The sequence below is a fragment of the Quercus robur genome, chromosome 11 (genome assembly GCF_932294415.1).
Source record: "Quercus robur chromosome 11, dhQueRobu3.1, whole genome shotgun sequence".
Classification (NCBI taxonomy): Eukaryota; Viridiplantae; Streptophyta; class Magnoliopsida; order Fagales; family Fagaceae; genus Quercus; species Quercus robur.
In genome coordinates, this window is record NC_065544.1 from 39,505,606 (window position 1) to 39,521,467 (window position 15,862).

Genomic DNA, 15,862 nt, shown 5'->3' on the forward strand with positions numbered 1-15,862 from the left:
AGCTATGTTATTTTATTTTTGTTAAACTTTGTTATTTTGAATTTGGGTTGAAGTGTATGCATTTCTATGGAGTGTAAAAAACTTATTTCTAGATGAATGTTATATTTTTGTTGAACTATATTATTTTGAATATGGGTTGAAGACTTGAAGTGTATGCACTACTTTTTGGGATGTAAAAAAAATTATTTCTAGATGGATGTTATATTTAATATCATGCAGGTTGAAATAAGTTGTGTTACATTCGTATCAACCCAATACCATTTGTTTATTAAGCGTGTCAAATGGGTTGGGTCAGGTCAACCCGCTTTATTAACAGGTCGAGTTAGGGTTGAAGTATCATGACACGATTATTAAATGGGTTTGGTTAGGGTTGAGCCATTTAGTCGAATACCCCTACCTCGACACGACACAAACCCGACATGCTAACCCAAATTGACACCCCTACTAAGGAGATATAGAAAATCACCAAACAACCAGGATATTAATAAAAGAGAGTAGCATGAAAAGGGTAATAATGTTACATTATTAAATTCCCTTATTAAAAAATGAGGAAACTCAGGAAAGTTAAAAGGTTGAAGATGAAAAAGAGAGGAAGAAGACAAGAAGTGGATGACAATTTTTTTGTAGATAATTCAAATAACAAATATTTTGTACAATTTTTTAAAATTTATTTACGTTTTCTTCCCTCTTTTTCCATTTCATGCAAGATGGAAAGACCACATAAATTTGGGCATGGTAAAATTATATGCTCTGCTGATCCAATCACTGACGTAAAGGACAGTTTTTGTTGTCTACATACAATGTTTCTCTTATCAGAAGGATATCCAATATCCCCATTTCTCTTCGTCTTGCAATTTGATGTGTTTTCTAGATTTCTAATCTACTTGAAGAGGAATGGTTCTACATTTACAAGCACTGAAAAGGTTGGAGTTGAAACACAATGTTTAATGATCCACTTCTATGAAAAGTTGAAAACCCATGGCATATCATTACATTGTTGAGAAAACTCTACTCTAGTCTAATGTGTAAATGATTTTTCCTCATTTAACTTTAAGCAATGTTTGCATGGACGAAACTAGGACTTAAGGTTAGGGGGCAGAAAAAAAAAAATGCACAAAAAATTAATCTACAAATATGTTCAGTAACCTACAAATTATTTAAGTACCATGCACACAACCCAACACTACAAACAACTAACTTTATTAAATCTCAAACAACAAACCAATTAATTTCAAAGTTATCTCAACTTTGATTTAATTTAATTTTTTTTTAAATACACTTACAGACAGGCACTAAGAGACAAGTACAATACATAAATATACCCCAGCTATTTTTAGAGAGGGTTTTACTAATATATATATATATATATATATATATATATATATAACTTTATTAAAGAGAGAAAGATGGAGCATCTTCTATCCCATTGCCTCTCTCTCTCTCTCTCTCTCTCTCTCTCTCTCTCTACTTCTGTGAGTTCAAATATTATAGAGTTCTCTGCCTCTCTTTCTTTTTTTTTCTTTGATATTTGTATTTAGTTCAAATTATAAATCACAACTTAGATTATGAAATCAACCAACAAAAGTTTAGCAATTTTTTACTCTAGAAATTCAAATATTGCTATAGTTAAGGGTGTTCGTGTTACGGTGCAGTATGGTTTTTGACCATTTTTAGTACTGCACTTTGCGGTGCGGTTTAGCCAAAACCATAACCACACTGCACCTTATTTTTGCGATCACATGTGCGATGCAGTGCAGTGTGGTACGGCTCAGAATTTAGCTAAAACCATAACCACACCGCACCTCATTTTTGAAGTCACATGTGCGGTGTGGTATATAAGATGCGGTTTGAATGGTTTGAAGCTGGTATATTTTTCAAATTTTGGACTTTTCCTGCCCAACCCAAAACTGAATTTTCCCTTTATTTTTGGCTAAGTTTTAAACTATTGAGCTAATTTTTCTTTATTTTGGGCTAGCTTTCCTAATCAACACTTGCTAGATTTATTAAACTAATTTTTTTTTTGTTAAAAAATAGGGTTATTAAACTATTAATAATATTTTTAATATTAAAAAAATAAATATATTAATATATAGAGAAGGTGCGGTGCGATGCGGTTTCTTATTATAAAATCGCAAACTGCACTACACCATGTGGTGCGATGTGATTATGTCATTTTGTGGGTAGTTCTGGTGTAGTTTTTATGGTGTGGTGAACACCCCTAGCCACAGTGCTAGTGCTACATTGAAGGTGCCCCTCCCATATCTCACTCAGTCTGTCTGTCACTCCTTCTCTTTAGCCGGTTTTCTTTCTCTTTTTTTTTTTTTCTTTTTTTTTTTTAATATTTATTTTGGTGTCTTGCATGTTATGTGTAATAGTGTGGGTGTTCTCCTAGACATGGTTTTCAAAACTGAACCGGACTAGCAGGTTCAACCGAGAACCGAACCTTAATCTAGTTCGGATATCATCAAAAACCGAAAATTGAAGAAAAACCAAGAAAAACTAGAAAATGCAGGTTCAACTGGAAAAACTAGGAATCAATGTGGTTAAACCGATTCTGGTAACTAAAGGGGGAAAAAAAACTAGAACCAAACTTGCGAAACTTCTTAAATCTACACTAAAATGATATTGGGGAAAATCTTAGATTTGTTAGTGAAAATAAAATGAAAAAGATACTTATGTTGATGAAATGTATGAGAAATCTATGCTTTGAGCCACTAAAATTAGATGTTGAAGAAGAACTTGTCTTGAGAAAGATTGGAGAGAAAGAGTCTGTGAGAGAATCATTGTGTCTTGTGCCATGAGGGGAAAGAAAAATGAAAAGATTTTGAATTTTGAAAGGTTGAAACTTTGAATATAATAAGTCTTAAAACTTAAAAGTACTGACTGATATAATGGTAGTAAGTGGTAACATGTGGTGCTAACTTTTAGGGGCAAGAAAAATAGAAGTAAACCGATATAAACGTGTGTGGTTGGGAAGTGGGGAAGTTGGGTTGGGAAGTCAATGACTTTTCTTGTCATCGTGACATTTGGTTTTTAGTTTTAAAAAAAGAGAGTTAAAGTTAAACTATTAAATTGTTATTTATAAAAAAAATAACAAACTTAGCAAATTATACTTTGTCAAATAATTACTAACTAAAAAAAAAATATTCTAACAAAATTATCTTTATATTTTATATATTTTCATAATATAAGTTATGAAAAATCAAAATTTACATAAAAATTATTTTAATATTTTAATTATATTAATTATGACATCATTGGCATGACCACCGATTTGACCATGGTCGGACTAGAAAACCGATAAACAGTATCTTTTCCAATTTTATGTCCGTACCGGTTTTTAAAACCATGTTCCTAGAGTCCTAATTAGAATCTGCTTAGATTTTTTTCTTTTTTCTTTTTTGTGCATGGGTTTTTTTTGGGTTGTTATTTGGGCTTAACTTTGCTATTGATAAATTTTGTTGTTGGGCTTGTTAAATTTATTTTAGATTTTAGATCAATAATTTTTGTTATAACCTTTAAAAAAATCAATGATATTGTTAAGGGGGAGTTAAGTGCAATTTTATTGAACCAAATTGCTATATATATATATATATATATACACACACACATACTAGTATTAAAAAAAAAAAAAAAAAACACATCCAACCATAGTTCTGTCCCTAAATGTTTGGGACATAAGTTTTTCATAATATCCTTAGGTGATAAGTCGTGATTGATTGAAATAATATTATTTGTTTAGAACATATTAAGGTGATATGTTATGATAGATAATAAGTTGAGATTGAAAAGACTTATTGTTTAAGTTCGTAACAACCCAACCTACCTAACATACCCTTCTTTGTTTCATTACATAGAAAACCTCTTTAGGGAATTAAGCAGATATCTACGAATTTGGATCTAAGTGTCTGAGTATAAATGCTGTTTGCCAAGGACTAATTATCTTGTTGAGGAGCTGTATAAGCCGATTATCTTGTTCAGCTTTGTAAAGTTGTGATTTCCAACTATGTTGTGTTGGTTTTAATTCCATGCTAAATTTGATTGTAATTTCTTCAATCATTTTCCTTGTATATATGTGGGATTAATTGTAAGGGATGAGTGTGAAAGATCGGTGAAGACTCAAGCTTCAAATGATGTACAAGTGGATTTTGCGACTGTCTTACAAGAAGCTTACCCATTAAAAGAGCCACGTGTAGAGCACATGATTGGAAGATGAAGAGTTACGCCAGGCTATACTTTTCGTGAGTGTCTCACAGGTAAGGCCAACCCGCGAAGGACCCGCAAAACATTCTGTTTGGCAAAAAGTTATGTTTTGCTATATATACTCTCATTACCCACAAATTATAAGGAGTGCTTTTTAGAGAGAAAAATTTAGAAAATACACTTGAGGGTTAGAGATTGTCATACCCACAATCATCTACATATTTCCTTGTGGTTTTCCTCAACTCTTACGTCTCCATTTCTATATTCTTGAGAGGTTGCTAGCCCAAATACTTACCACACCCATCCTGAGTGTAAAGTGAGATTTTGTTGCTACTGGGAAGCATTGGAATGAGCCATTTATTGGCAGATGCAATCGGGCAGAATTGCGAGATCTAGAAAGTTAGAGAAGATAAGGCTTCGAAAAGTCAGTTGGTAGCAAGAGCTTGGAGGGTTCAAGTACATGGGGTAGACTAGGCTTGGAAGGTCTTTTGTTAATCGTGTACTTCAACTTTATTCTCTAGTGGATCAATTTCGACTTGGAGGGTTACAGAGAGGTTTTTCGCCGAGTTCTTCGGTTTCCTCTTTGATAACACATCTCGGTGTTATCTTGTGTTTGCATCTCTCTTCCCTACTTTTTAAGCTTTCATTATATTGTCGATGATGGATGAATATGGCTTAGGGTAGTGTTATCGATTCATTGCGCTTATTTATTCTTGTTCCGCACTTAGTCTAAGTTAAAGTAAAAGTAATCTAACCGTAATTTTTAATTGGGGATCTGAACAAGTTCTTGTGTTTTAGCACAAATTTGAGCTTTCAAGCTTATTTTTGCTACTATTCATGAGTTCCACTACACTTTTTGATACTATTTATGAGTCTCACTATACTTTTTGATATTATTTATGAGTCTCACTATACTATTCAGCTTATTTTTTAACATTTTTTCTACACTTTCAACAAAAAGTTTTTAGTTTCAGCTAAATGAACTGTTCCAAATAGACACTAAGAACATATATAGACACTATGCATGCCTAAATGACATTAAGGGTCGATCGTTTTGGGAACAGCTTATTTAACTGAAATTAAAAACTTTTTGCTGAAAGTACTGTAAAAATAAAAAATAAAAAATAAAAAAAATGTAAAAATTAGTTGAATAATACAGTGAGACTCGTAAATAGAACCAAAAAAGGCATTTAGACACATGAATAATTGCAAAAATAAGCTAAAAACTCTAATTTCATCACTTTCCAAACACACTCTAACTTAAATCATTAGGTAAATCTCATAATCTGCTAATATTATAACGCAAAAAAAATTCATTATTGAAATATAATAGCGTGGAAATTCAATTAGGCAGCATTATCTATGTAACTATAAGACAAAACTTTAAGAATTTTATTTATTAGAGGAGAATACTTATTACACTACAAGTTTGAGACAGTACTCAACCAAAAAAGAAAAAAAAAAGAAAAGAAAAACACAAACACAAACACAAACACACAAACAAGACAGCAAGTGGGTCTAATTGTCCTTGATGAAAGAGGCCATACGTTTGACAAGGTCATCAGCCTTGTCACAATTTGGATTAAACAAATGAAAAACATGGTCTTCACCTTCGGTCTCCACAATCTCTACAGTCCCATCCCACCCACTTTTCTTCAGGACCTCATGGTAACTCTTACCCCTATCATTCAACCCATCCTTTTCAGCAACAAAAACCAGGACCTTAGTGCACCCCAATCTTGACAATTCTGAATCCCCAGCTGGGTATATTCTATGATCATCAGGCCCAGTACTTGTTGGAAAAATAAAGTCTAAAAATTTGCTAGGCTCATTATTCCCAAAATAAGGGTGGACCAAGATAATCCCAACAATCTTAACCCCTTCAAGACCATCAACCCCAACTCTCCTCACCATGTTGTGAGCAATAGTAGCACCAGCACTGTCCCCAGCTAAGAAAACTCGATCAAAATCTGCATGTTCATTGAGCCAAGCTTCAGGCCCACCAGAATTTTTGTGTGAAAAAGCCCATTGCATGGCTTCCCAAGTGTCATCGTACGCAATTGGAAGAGGATGTTCTGGGGCCCTTCTGTAATGGATGGACACAGCCACAACGTTTGCTTGAGAAACAAGGAGGTTAAGGTGGTTGTGGTAGTGAGGAGAGAATGGGGATTCGATGCAAAAAGCACCACCATGGATGTAAATAAGGAGAGGAAGCTTTTGGGTCGAGTTGGTAGTGATTTTGGGGAGGTAGATTCGAGCAGATACACCAGGTTCTTGTGAGATTATGATGTCTTTGGATTGGACTCCAGTTATGGGATCTGTGGTGGGTGGAATGGTTTCTGTGCCGAGGAGCCTCTCGACACGGCCGTCTTTGTAGACACGGATGAAGGGAGGAAAGTCATGGGCTACTTCGTTTGTGTTTGTTGAATCCATTGTTGTGATCAGTTTCGATGGAAATTATGTTAGAAATGACTGTCTTCCTTGGTTTATACGACAAAAAACTAACTCTCTCTCTCTCTCTCTCTCTCTCTCTCTCTCTCTCTCTCTCTCTCTCTCTCATATGATATCAATATTCAATAAATGGGCATGAGGCATGAAATTAACTAGCGGAACTCATAATTATGTGTAAGAGAAAAGTATACATTTATGATACACGTGTTAGTGAGTGTTGTTTATTTTTATACACATGCTTCTCATTTATTAAGTTTTGATATAGATGATATGTTATCATTTGATACAAAATATTTTTTCTTCTGTCTAAGATAAGAAGAAAATAGTAAATTTTCTTATTTAGTAAATGGAAAATAAACAAGGAAAAAAATTCTTGCTAGACAATTAATAGTATATACATTTCCTATCCATTGTATTCATAATTACATTTCTAAAAAAAAAAAAAAAATACTATATATATTCAGTATTACTTGTGTGATATTTACAATTTTTGGACAAATTAATATCCACAATAAAACGTAGACAGTGACTATTTGCATGGAATATATATACACTAATAAATGCATGACAATCCTGTTCATAAATGATAAATGAAATTGGAAATTTTCATACAAAAGAAGAAAAAAAAATTGGAAATGTTTAATTTGTAATGAGTGATCCAAGCCTCGATGCGTTTACCAAGGACGAACCTAGGATTTCAAGCTGGGGGCGCCCAGAGGGGGGGGGGGGTGATAAGGAAAAAAAAATTCAAATACGCATCCATATAGTATTAATAAACTATCAACTAAGACAAATACTCAAAAATATTGTTTCTTAATATATTAAGATACAATCATCTACCAACAAAAACAAAAGACACGAAATACAATTGTTTCTTAATACAATCATCTATGAAAAGGGAACTCGACGCTCTTTCAAATCTTCAAAATCATCCACGATTGAATCCAAACTAAATGTAAGAGCTATATCCTTTTCAATGTATAACATCAAAGAGTCCGTCAAAAAATTATTTTCCATTTTGTTTCAAATGTCAGTTTTAACAACTTTCATAGCTAAAAATGCTCACTCTGTAGTAACAGTAGAAACTGAAAGAGTAAGTACAAGTCTTACGATTCTATAAACAAGTTTGTAGTGTTCTGAATTTCTAGTTCTCACTAACCATTGACACAACTTAGATAAACTTTTCAATTTTTTGAACTCAAGATCTTGGACTACATTATGCTCAAAATGATAAAGCTCCTTCTCCAACACTTGTTTATTATAATCTGTGAAATCTTGTGGATATAAATTCTTTACCAACAAACAAAGATCACTATGTCTAAAAGATTTTAATGCCTTTCGACGTTTTAAAGCTGAGCTAAGCCTAAGTAACTCCATTGCATCTTCATTAAACTAATGATTTAATTCATGTAGTTGAGAATATATTGCAGCATAAAAAATATTTACTCGATAATGATGCTCAATTGTAACGTTATCTTGCTGATTACGAGCTCAACCTCGCCTCCCAACATAACAAGCATTCATGTCTAGGACATTTAGGCAATGCTTCTCACAAAATGATATCACAGTGGTGAGTAAGTCATTCGATCCATCATCTTTAAATTTTTGGATAAGTGCTTTAGTAGATGAAACTAAATGCATGGCATTTAAAATGTCTTGAGATTGGCTTTGCAAAGCTTGACAAAGTTTATCAGTGATCTCCATAGTTTCCTTCTCAAGATGCAAGATGAAGACAAATTCAAATGAAGTTAATCCATCATAAGCTGACTTTGCTTTTGCTTGATGTTCTCCATCACTTGCATCATCAATTATATTTAGTAAAACTTCAACAATTGAAGTAAACATCTTTAATAAGCTAGAAACTAATCTAAAATGTGAACTCTAACGTGTTTTTACAGGTCGTTGTAAAGTGCCAATTTGATTAAGTCCACTTCCAGTCCCAAGCTCTTCAACATCAATCAAATGTGCTTTTTCATTAGCATTGGCAACTTTCAGTTGCTCATTACGCTTGCATGAAGCATTAACAGTTTTGATCACCAAAAGCAATTTAAGAAAAAGCCCACTAATGGGGACAACTTATTTTGATACTTTTACTAATGCCAATTGTAAGCGATGTGCAAAACAATTGATGCAGTAAACATATGGGCAATCATTCAAAATCAAAGCTTATAATCCATTCCACATACCTCGCATGTTGCTTGCTCCATCATATCCTTACCCTCGAATATTTTATATATCTAAGCAATGTTGAGATAACAAAGAATATATCCCCCCGTCTTTAGAGTCAAAGCCATAGTGTCAACAACATGAATAAGCCCAAAAAAAGTTCTTTCACAAAGCCTTCTGCATCAACGTATCTAAAAACCATAGCCATTCGCTCTTTCATGGAATCATCACGAGCTTCATCAACCATTATGCAAAACTTTGCATTACCAATTTCTTCCCGAATGGCCTTCTTCACTTTGGCTGAGAAAACATGTAGAATTTCCTTTTGAATCCTAGGTGATGTGTAGGTTGCATTTTTGGGAGCTTTTTTCTATTATTTCAACAACCTTCTCATTCCAAAAAGTCACAATACCCAATGATTCAAGAAAGTTCTCAAGATTAGATGAACTAAAACTTTCATCTCGACCTCTAAAAGCTATAGCTTGAAAGGCAAGATGTCGAACAATAAAAATTGAGGCTTTCAGTTGCAATCGATTATTTGCAATTTGTTCAGTAGTGAAATGATCAACTACCCTTTGTAAATGCTGCCATTGGTTCATCAAATCCTTACACATTTGCTCAGCAACTCTATGAGCTGAGTTAAGATCTTTTCCTATATGACTTTGAAAATAACAATTTTTGTCCCCAACTTTTTTCCAATTTCTAAATCCACCAACAGTGAATGTATTTTGTCCCACAACCCCATTTGGATTATGAAAGACAAAGCAGGGTAGACAATAAATTGCATCTTTCGTAGGAGAATATTCAAGACATGTTGAATAATATTCAAACCAAGAAGCTTGAAAGCTACAATTGTGCTTTCCACTTTTTTTGTATGTCTCTAGAGGAGGTTGGTGCGGACCATTTTTAATGTAAGTCCGTCTAATTTCATCACGTTGATTAACATGATATTCCCATATTTGTTTGCGTGTTCCGGGATCATGATCCAAAGAATCAAGATCAACTTTTTGAAATTGTGTTTGAGAGATATGGTTGTTTTCCGGAATTGGGATATCGGCATTTTCTGGAATTGGGGAATGAATATTTCTTGGGATTGGAACATCGACATTTTCCGGAATTGGGGAATGAATATTTTCTAGAATTGGAACATCCACATTTTCTGGGATTGGAATAGCAACATTAGTTGTTGGCAATCCCACATTGACTTCTAAAGAATTTGAATACTTTCTTTTGAAAAAATCAAACATTGTAGTTGATTTTTTCATGATCTACAAATAAAATAAGAATCACTATTATTTTCTTAAATTTGTGTGACAATTTTCTATATTATATGATTTTTTTTTATTTTATCGTTGGTCTTTGCCTTTATTTATCTCTTTGTCTTTGTCTTGTCTCCATATTTCAGACACTAACCCAATCCCACTATCAACACTATAAATTTATTCAACACTACTAACAAAAACTTTTCTTAACTTTTTTTTTTTTTTTTTTTTTGTCACTTGTCCCTATTGTTGCCCAACTACTTGTCAACAAAGAACAACCAGACAAGCTATACACTATTATATTCTCTAATCTCTACAAACTCTCTCTCTCTCTCTCTCTCTATATATATATATATATATATAATATAATATAATATAATATAATATAAGAGAGAAAGTCACAAACACAATCACAGAGAGTCACAAAGCCAAAAAGCCAAAAAAACACAATCACAGAGTCATAGATTCAATTCACAATCACGGAATCACCAACATCAGTTCATCACTCATCAGTAAAAACACAAACACCACAAGTCCACAACACAAGCATAGATTGTTAGATTTTGAGATTCACAAATATTATATTAGGTTTTGAAGGAAATGATAGATTAAATACCTGTGAACTATGAAGGCTGGAGCAGTGGAGCAACGAAGCTGGGCTGGGTTGGGCAGATCGAGCAACCGACGACGGCGGCAAGATGGGTCTCTAGTTTGGGTATGCCGTATGCGATAGGGAGTTAGGGACGGGTCTTACGTCTACTAGGTAGCAAGAGATGGGTCTCTCTTGCGTGGGCATGGGCAGTGGCATCATAGTGTTAGTGATGGCATCATGGCATGGGACCATGGGAGTGGGACACTCGATCGATTGTAGTCTATTGTCACCATGTTACCTAACCCCAGAATTACTCTCTCTCTCTCTCTCTCTCTCTCTCTCTCTCTCTCTCTCTCTCTCTCTCTCTCTCTCTCTCTCTCTATATATATATATATATAAAGTTTAATCACAAAATTAGTAATAACCTAAAACTATAACCTTATTTAATATTTTTTTATTAGAGGTAAATTTTGACAAATTCACGATTAAATTACATATTCTTTTTATATCAGATATGCTAACTCAATAAAATAAATTGCAAGTTTTGCAGTTTAAAATTATACATAAAATATAGGCTTATAAATCATATACTGAATGATATTCAATTTACATAAAATTTGACATGTGTATTAAGAACGTAAAGAATATACAATTCAGCGGTTAGATTTTTAAAATATATAATAATGTTTATTTTATTGAGTAAGGTTATAGAGTTAGACTACAACTAATTTCGTAACTAAATTTTGTCCAATAAATTATACTTTTTTTTTTTAATATAAGACAACTAATTTATTATACATACAGTGGGTTGGAGTCTATCTCATCTCTCTATACTAGCCTAGTATCATTGCATCCCCTCAACTTTATTGTCTAGCATACAACAAAAATGAACAAAATTTTTTTTATACTATTTCATATTTGCATACGCAATTGAAGGCAATAGAGTTAAAAGTATGTTAAGTGTGCTTCAAGATTGAAATTCAAAACTCAAAACTTCAAGGTCTAAGCTCCGTTTCAAACAATAAATCATCACTAAAGAACCACCAATAGTAATGAATTTTATTCGTAGCTACAACTTTTTTTTTTTTTTTTTTTTGAGAAGCAACCCCCTTGGGTTAATGATTTATTAATGCATCCTTAAAAGATCAAGTTGATAAACATCAAGAATATCTGGAGGAACAGACTCCATCCAGACCAGAAAAGGATCTCTAATAGCCCGTCTAGCAAGTTTGTGGGCAACACAATTCCCTTCCCTATGAATATGCTTGACTGAAATAAAAGAAAAACTAGAAAACAACAACTTAATATCCTGCAAGATCATCCTTAATAACCATCTCAGAGTCACCCTCCAAGATCATCCTGTCAAACCCAAGTTCCTTAGCAAAAACCAGAGCCTGACGAGCCGCTAACACCTCCACCATCTCCACCGAAGCAGGTGATGGAATTTGTTGTGATAAAGCAGCCATAACCAATCCTTGCCCATTCCGGATTTTCAGCCATAAAGCAGCCATAATGCTACAACTATTTAAGCATTATGATGCATCGATATTTTTCTAATTGCCAATATAAGATGAATATTGTGCGACAATTTAATATAGAAAACCGCTATACGTGTTTTTTTTTTTTTTTGCTGACAGCTATATGTGTTATTCCTCATTTATACCTATGTACCCAGACCGTTTTGCTAAAGTCAAGGTACTCAAATAATTAATTGGTGATGCCAAATTCAAAGTACTCAACTAACACATATATTTTATTTTACTAAATAATAATATCAAATACATTCATAGCTCACCACCAGAGTCCAATTATATACAACAATTCGAAAGTCTTCATTAAATGACAAACCAACAACATTAACTTTGGTTCTGATTTATGAAATCAACCATGGCTTTCATCAGTGGCCCCACCTTGTCACTACTGGGATTCAATAGAAAAAACCCATGCCCCTCTCCTTGCTCTCAAAAACTCCTTCACTACCATTCCAACCACTCTTTCTCAGCCAATCCTTCTCCGCCACGCAAACCAGCATTTTCTTACCAGCCATCTTTGACAAATTCGGATCCACTTCCGGGTGCAGTATCGGATCCTTGAACCCAGCACTAGTCGGGTACAAATAATCAATCATTTTATCAGGCTCTTTACCCCCAAAATACGAGTGCAATAAGATTGATTCAATAACATAGACATGGCAAAATGGGTCAGAATTTTCTGACCCGACCTGAAAAATACCCGACTTGAACCTGATTTTTGACCCAGAGCAAAAACGGGTTGACCCGTGACCTAACCCGTGTTTTTGCAGGTCAACCTGACCCGACCCGGACCATTAAAAAAAAAATATTTTGGGGTAAAAAAAATAGTAAAATTAAGACAATATTGGTTTAATTGTTTGTTGTGCGCTTTAAGGAAACAATTGATGTATTTACATAACTGCATGTAAATTAATTGAAAGATAAATGGTTGAGCATTCTGTAATGAATAAAAATTTTTAAATATCAAATAGTAAAGTACATGCCAAGATAATCTAATTACAGTAGAGTTAAAAACATAGATTTAAAATTGTAGACATGTGTGAGAAACGTTCACAAGTGTGAAAATAGTGAAACCAAAGTAACAAATTAGCATAAATTATGAATGCTTAGACCTATTTTTTAACAATTTATGTCCAAAATAAATGGCTTTTCAAAATAAATTATGATATTTACTAGTGTGTGTGTATTGCTTAACAATGAAATGATATTCATAAAAGAGACCATGTATAAATAAGTAAGCAATCAAACTTTAATGTATATCTCAATTGAAATAGAGTGCCAACCACAATTGATAATAGATTATAAAATTAATTTTGAAGATAGTAAATTTCTTATATGTTTTTATTCTTTATCAAATGGGTTATCCAATAAGTCATTTGTAATTTTGTTTTATATTTTGGAATGTTGTTATTGTATAGAAATAAAATTTGTGTATTTGTTTTACTTATCTTTGTATTATTTTGTTTTAGATAGCAATGTTAGGATTTATATAATTTTAAAATTATTGAATAAGAATTAATGAGTTTAACTGAGTTCATTCTTAATATAAGTGGTGAATTCAAAATAATACATTTTATATCAAGTAATTTGTTGCATAACTTTTCAAATGGCAAATACATGTTGTTTTCTTTATTAAAAAAAAAAAAAAAATTTCATGTGAAAAATACGAGTCAACCCGACCCACAACCTGATTGACCCGAATTTGTTTTTAACCTACTTAAAATGACCCGTTTTTTACCTATGACCCGTTTGACCCATAACCCGTTTGACCCGACCTGAATCCGAACTCGACCCACCCGTTTTGCCATGTCTACTAAATAACACTAGGACCAGCCAATCCTTTAACACTAGCTTGGACTGCAACATAATGGGCTATATTAGCCCCAGCACTCTCGCCCGCCATAAAAATCCGCCTGAAATCCACGTACTGGTTCAACCATGGTTTAGGTCCTTGCCCATTTGAGTGGGCTGAAATCCACTGCATTGCGGCCCAGGAATCTTCATATGCACCTGGAAGAGCATGCTTTGGGGCTAGCCTATAATCAACGGAAATAACGACCACATTAGCTTCTGAGGCTAAGAGCATTTGCACTAGGACTTTCATATGCCATATCTTGGCAAATTTTAGCATTTTCGCACAAAAACCAGGCTGCATCCAAGCTGCTAATTGTAAATTTTTTTACAATATTGCTACAGCACCATTTTGCTTATACAAGTCACTGTTCACCCATTATAAACTTAAATTTCATTTTTTTATTACTCACTCTCTCTCCTCTGTCTTTCACGCTCAGCTCAGGCTCAAACACTCCTCTCTTCTCCCTCTTCTCTATCCGTGCAATCTGCTAGCCGTCGTGGTTGATTTCTCTCTCTGGTTGCTGCTGTGGGTCTGATCAGCGTAGTGGGTTTCTTGATCAGCGTGGTGGCATGGCGAAGTGGAGATCAGCGTGGCGGCACCTCCCTCTAACTGTGCTTTTCATTTCTCCCTCTTCTCTATCTGCTTGCCACCGTGGTTGCTTTCTCTCTCTGGTTGCTGCCGTGGGTCTGATTGGTGTAGTGGGTTTGTTGATCGGCGTGGTGGCATGGCGATGTGGAGATCGGCGTGGTGGCATGGCGATGTGGAGATCGGCGTGGCAGCACGATTGAGGTGGAGATTGGCGAGGTGGGTTTAGGTGGGTTCCGATAGGGTTTTTTTGTGGTTGTTGTGGCCTGTGTTTGGGTTTTTGGAGATCAACGTGGAAAGGGTGGCCTGTGTCTGGGTTTGTGGAGATCGGCATGGGCTTGGTTGTTGTTTGGTTTTTGAGTTTGGTGGTGGCATGGGGGCCGGTTTCTTGTGGCTGTGGCTATGGTGTTTGGTTGGTTTTTTCGCGATGGCTTTGTGGGTTTTGTGGGTGGAGGTGGTGGTGGGTTTCTCGTGGCAAATGTGGTGGTGATGGGTTTTTCACGGTGGTAGTGGTGGGTTTTTTGTGGCAAATGTGGTGATATAATGGTTTTTTTTTTTTTTTTTGTGTGGTTATGGTGGTTGTGGGTTTATTGTGGCAGGGGTGGTGGTGGTGGGTGGTTGAAAGAGAGAGCCTGTGAGGAAAAAGATAAAAGTGTGATGGGTGGAGACAGAGATTTGATTATATTATTTTATAGTGTAGATATATTATTTTAATGAATAGAATAGGAAAATAAAAATTGGGATGCTGGATGTATTGTAAAATGGTATTGTATAATTGATAAAGTAACTTTTTAAGATAGTAAAATAGGATAAAGTAGCATTCCCTTATGTGAATGCTCTTTGGAAACAAGAAAGTTATGAAAGACTTTCATGAAAGGTGATCCAATACAGAAGGCCCTACCGTGGTAGTGAACAACTAGAGGAAACTTTTGATTTGGGCCATTGATTTTGGGGATGAAGAGTCTAGTTGATACACCTGATTTGGGTGAAACGACGACGGCTTTGGTTTGGACCCCGGTTTTAGAGTCTAGGCCGGTTGGTACAAGGTCCTGACCTCCGTTGGCAAAACGGTCTGAGTACCTTTTTATTCGACCATCTTTGTAGACTTTGAAAAGTGGGAATTCGTGGGTTGTTTCATTGTTGCTTGAATCCATTGCAAGAAGAAGGTGGTGGGTTAGTTTTTGAGAGAGAGAATGAGACATGGGTTTGCAAACTG

At 34.5% G+C, this 15,862-nt stretch overlaps 3 protein-coding genes across 5 annotated transcripts in view; all 3 read right to left on the reverse strand.

Moving 5' to 3' along the window:
* Positions 1–15,862, reverse strand: part of LOC126705671 (probable carboxylesterase 4, mitochondrial) — a 105,805-nt gene that overhangs the window by 2,127 nt on the left and 87,816 nt on the right. The window lies entirely within an intron of this gene.
* Positions 5,573–6,749, reverse strand: LOC126705673 (probable carboxylesterase 5). Its single transcript, XM_050404793.1, has one exon. The coding sequence runs from the start codon at positions 6,634–6,636 to the stop codon at positions 5,722–5,724; it is 915 nt and encodes a 304-aa protein (XP_050260750.1). The 5' UTR covers positions 6,637–6,749; the 3' UTR covers positions 5,573–5,721.
* Positions 12,602–15,800, reverse strand: LOC126705674 (probable carboxylesterase 3). Its single transcript, XM_050404794.1, has 3 exons — positions 15,490–15,800; positions 14,031–14,287; positions 12,602–12,858 (listed from the first exon to the last, which is right to left on the reverse strand). The coding sequence occupies exons 1-3, from the start codon at positions 15,798–15,800 to the stop codon at positions 12,602–12,604; spliced, it is 825 nt and encodes a 274-aa protein (XP_050260751.1).

Coding starts and splice junctions, on each gene's coding strand:
- LOC126705673 (XM_050404793.1), bottom strand. CDS start 6,636: ATGGATTCAACAAACACAAACGAAGTAGCCCATGACTTTCCTCCCTTC.
- LOC126705674 (XM_050404794.1), bottom strand. CDS start 15,800: ATGGATTCAAGCAACAATGAAACAACCCACGAATTCCCACTTTTCAAA. Junction 14,288..15,489: donor TTTCATAACTTTCTTGTTTC/CAAAGAGCATTC, acceptor AGTGCAAATGCT/CTTAGCCTCAGAAGCTAATG. Junction 12,859..14,030: donor TAAAGGATTGGCTGGTCCTA/GTGTTATTTAGT, acceptor TTTGCCATGTCT/ATGTTATTGAATCAATCTTA.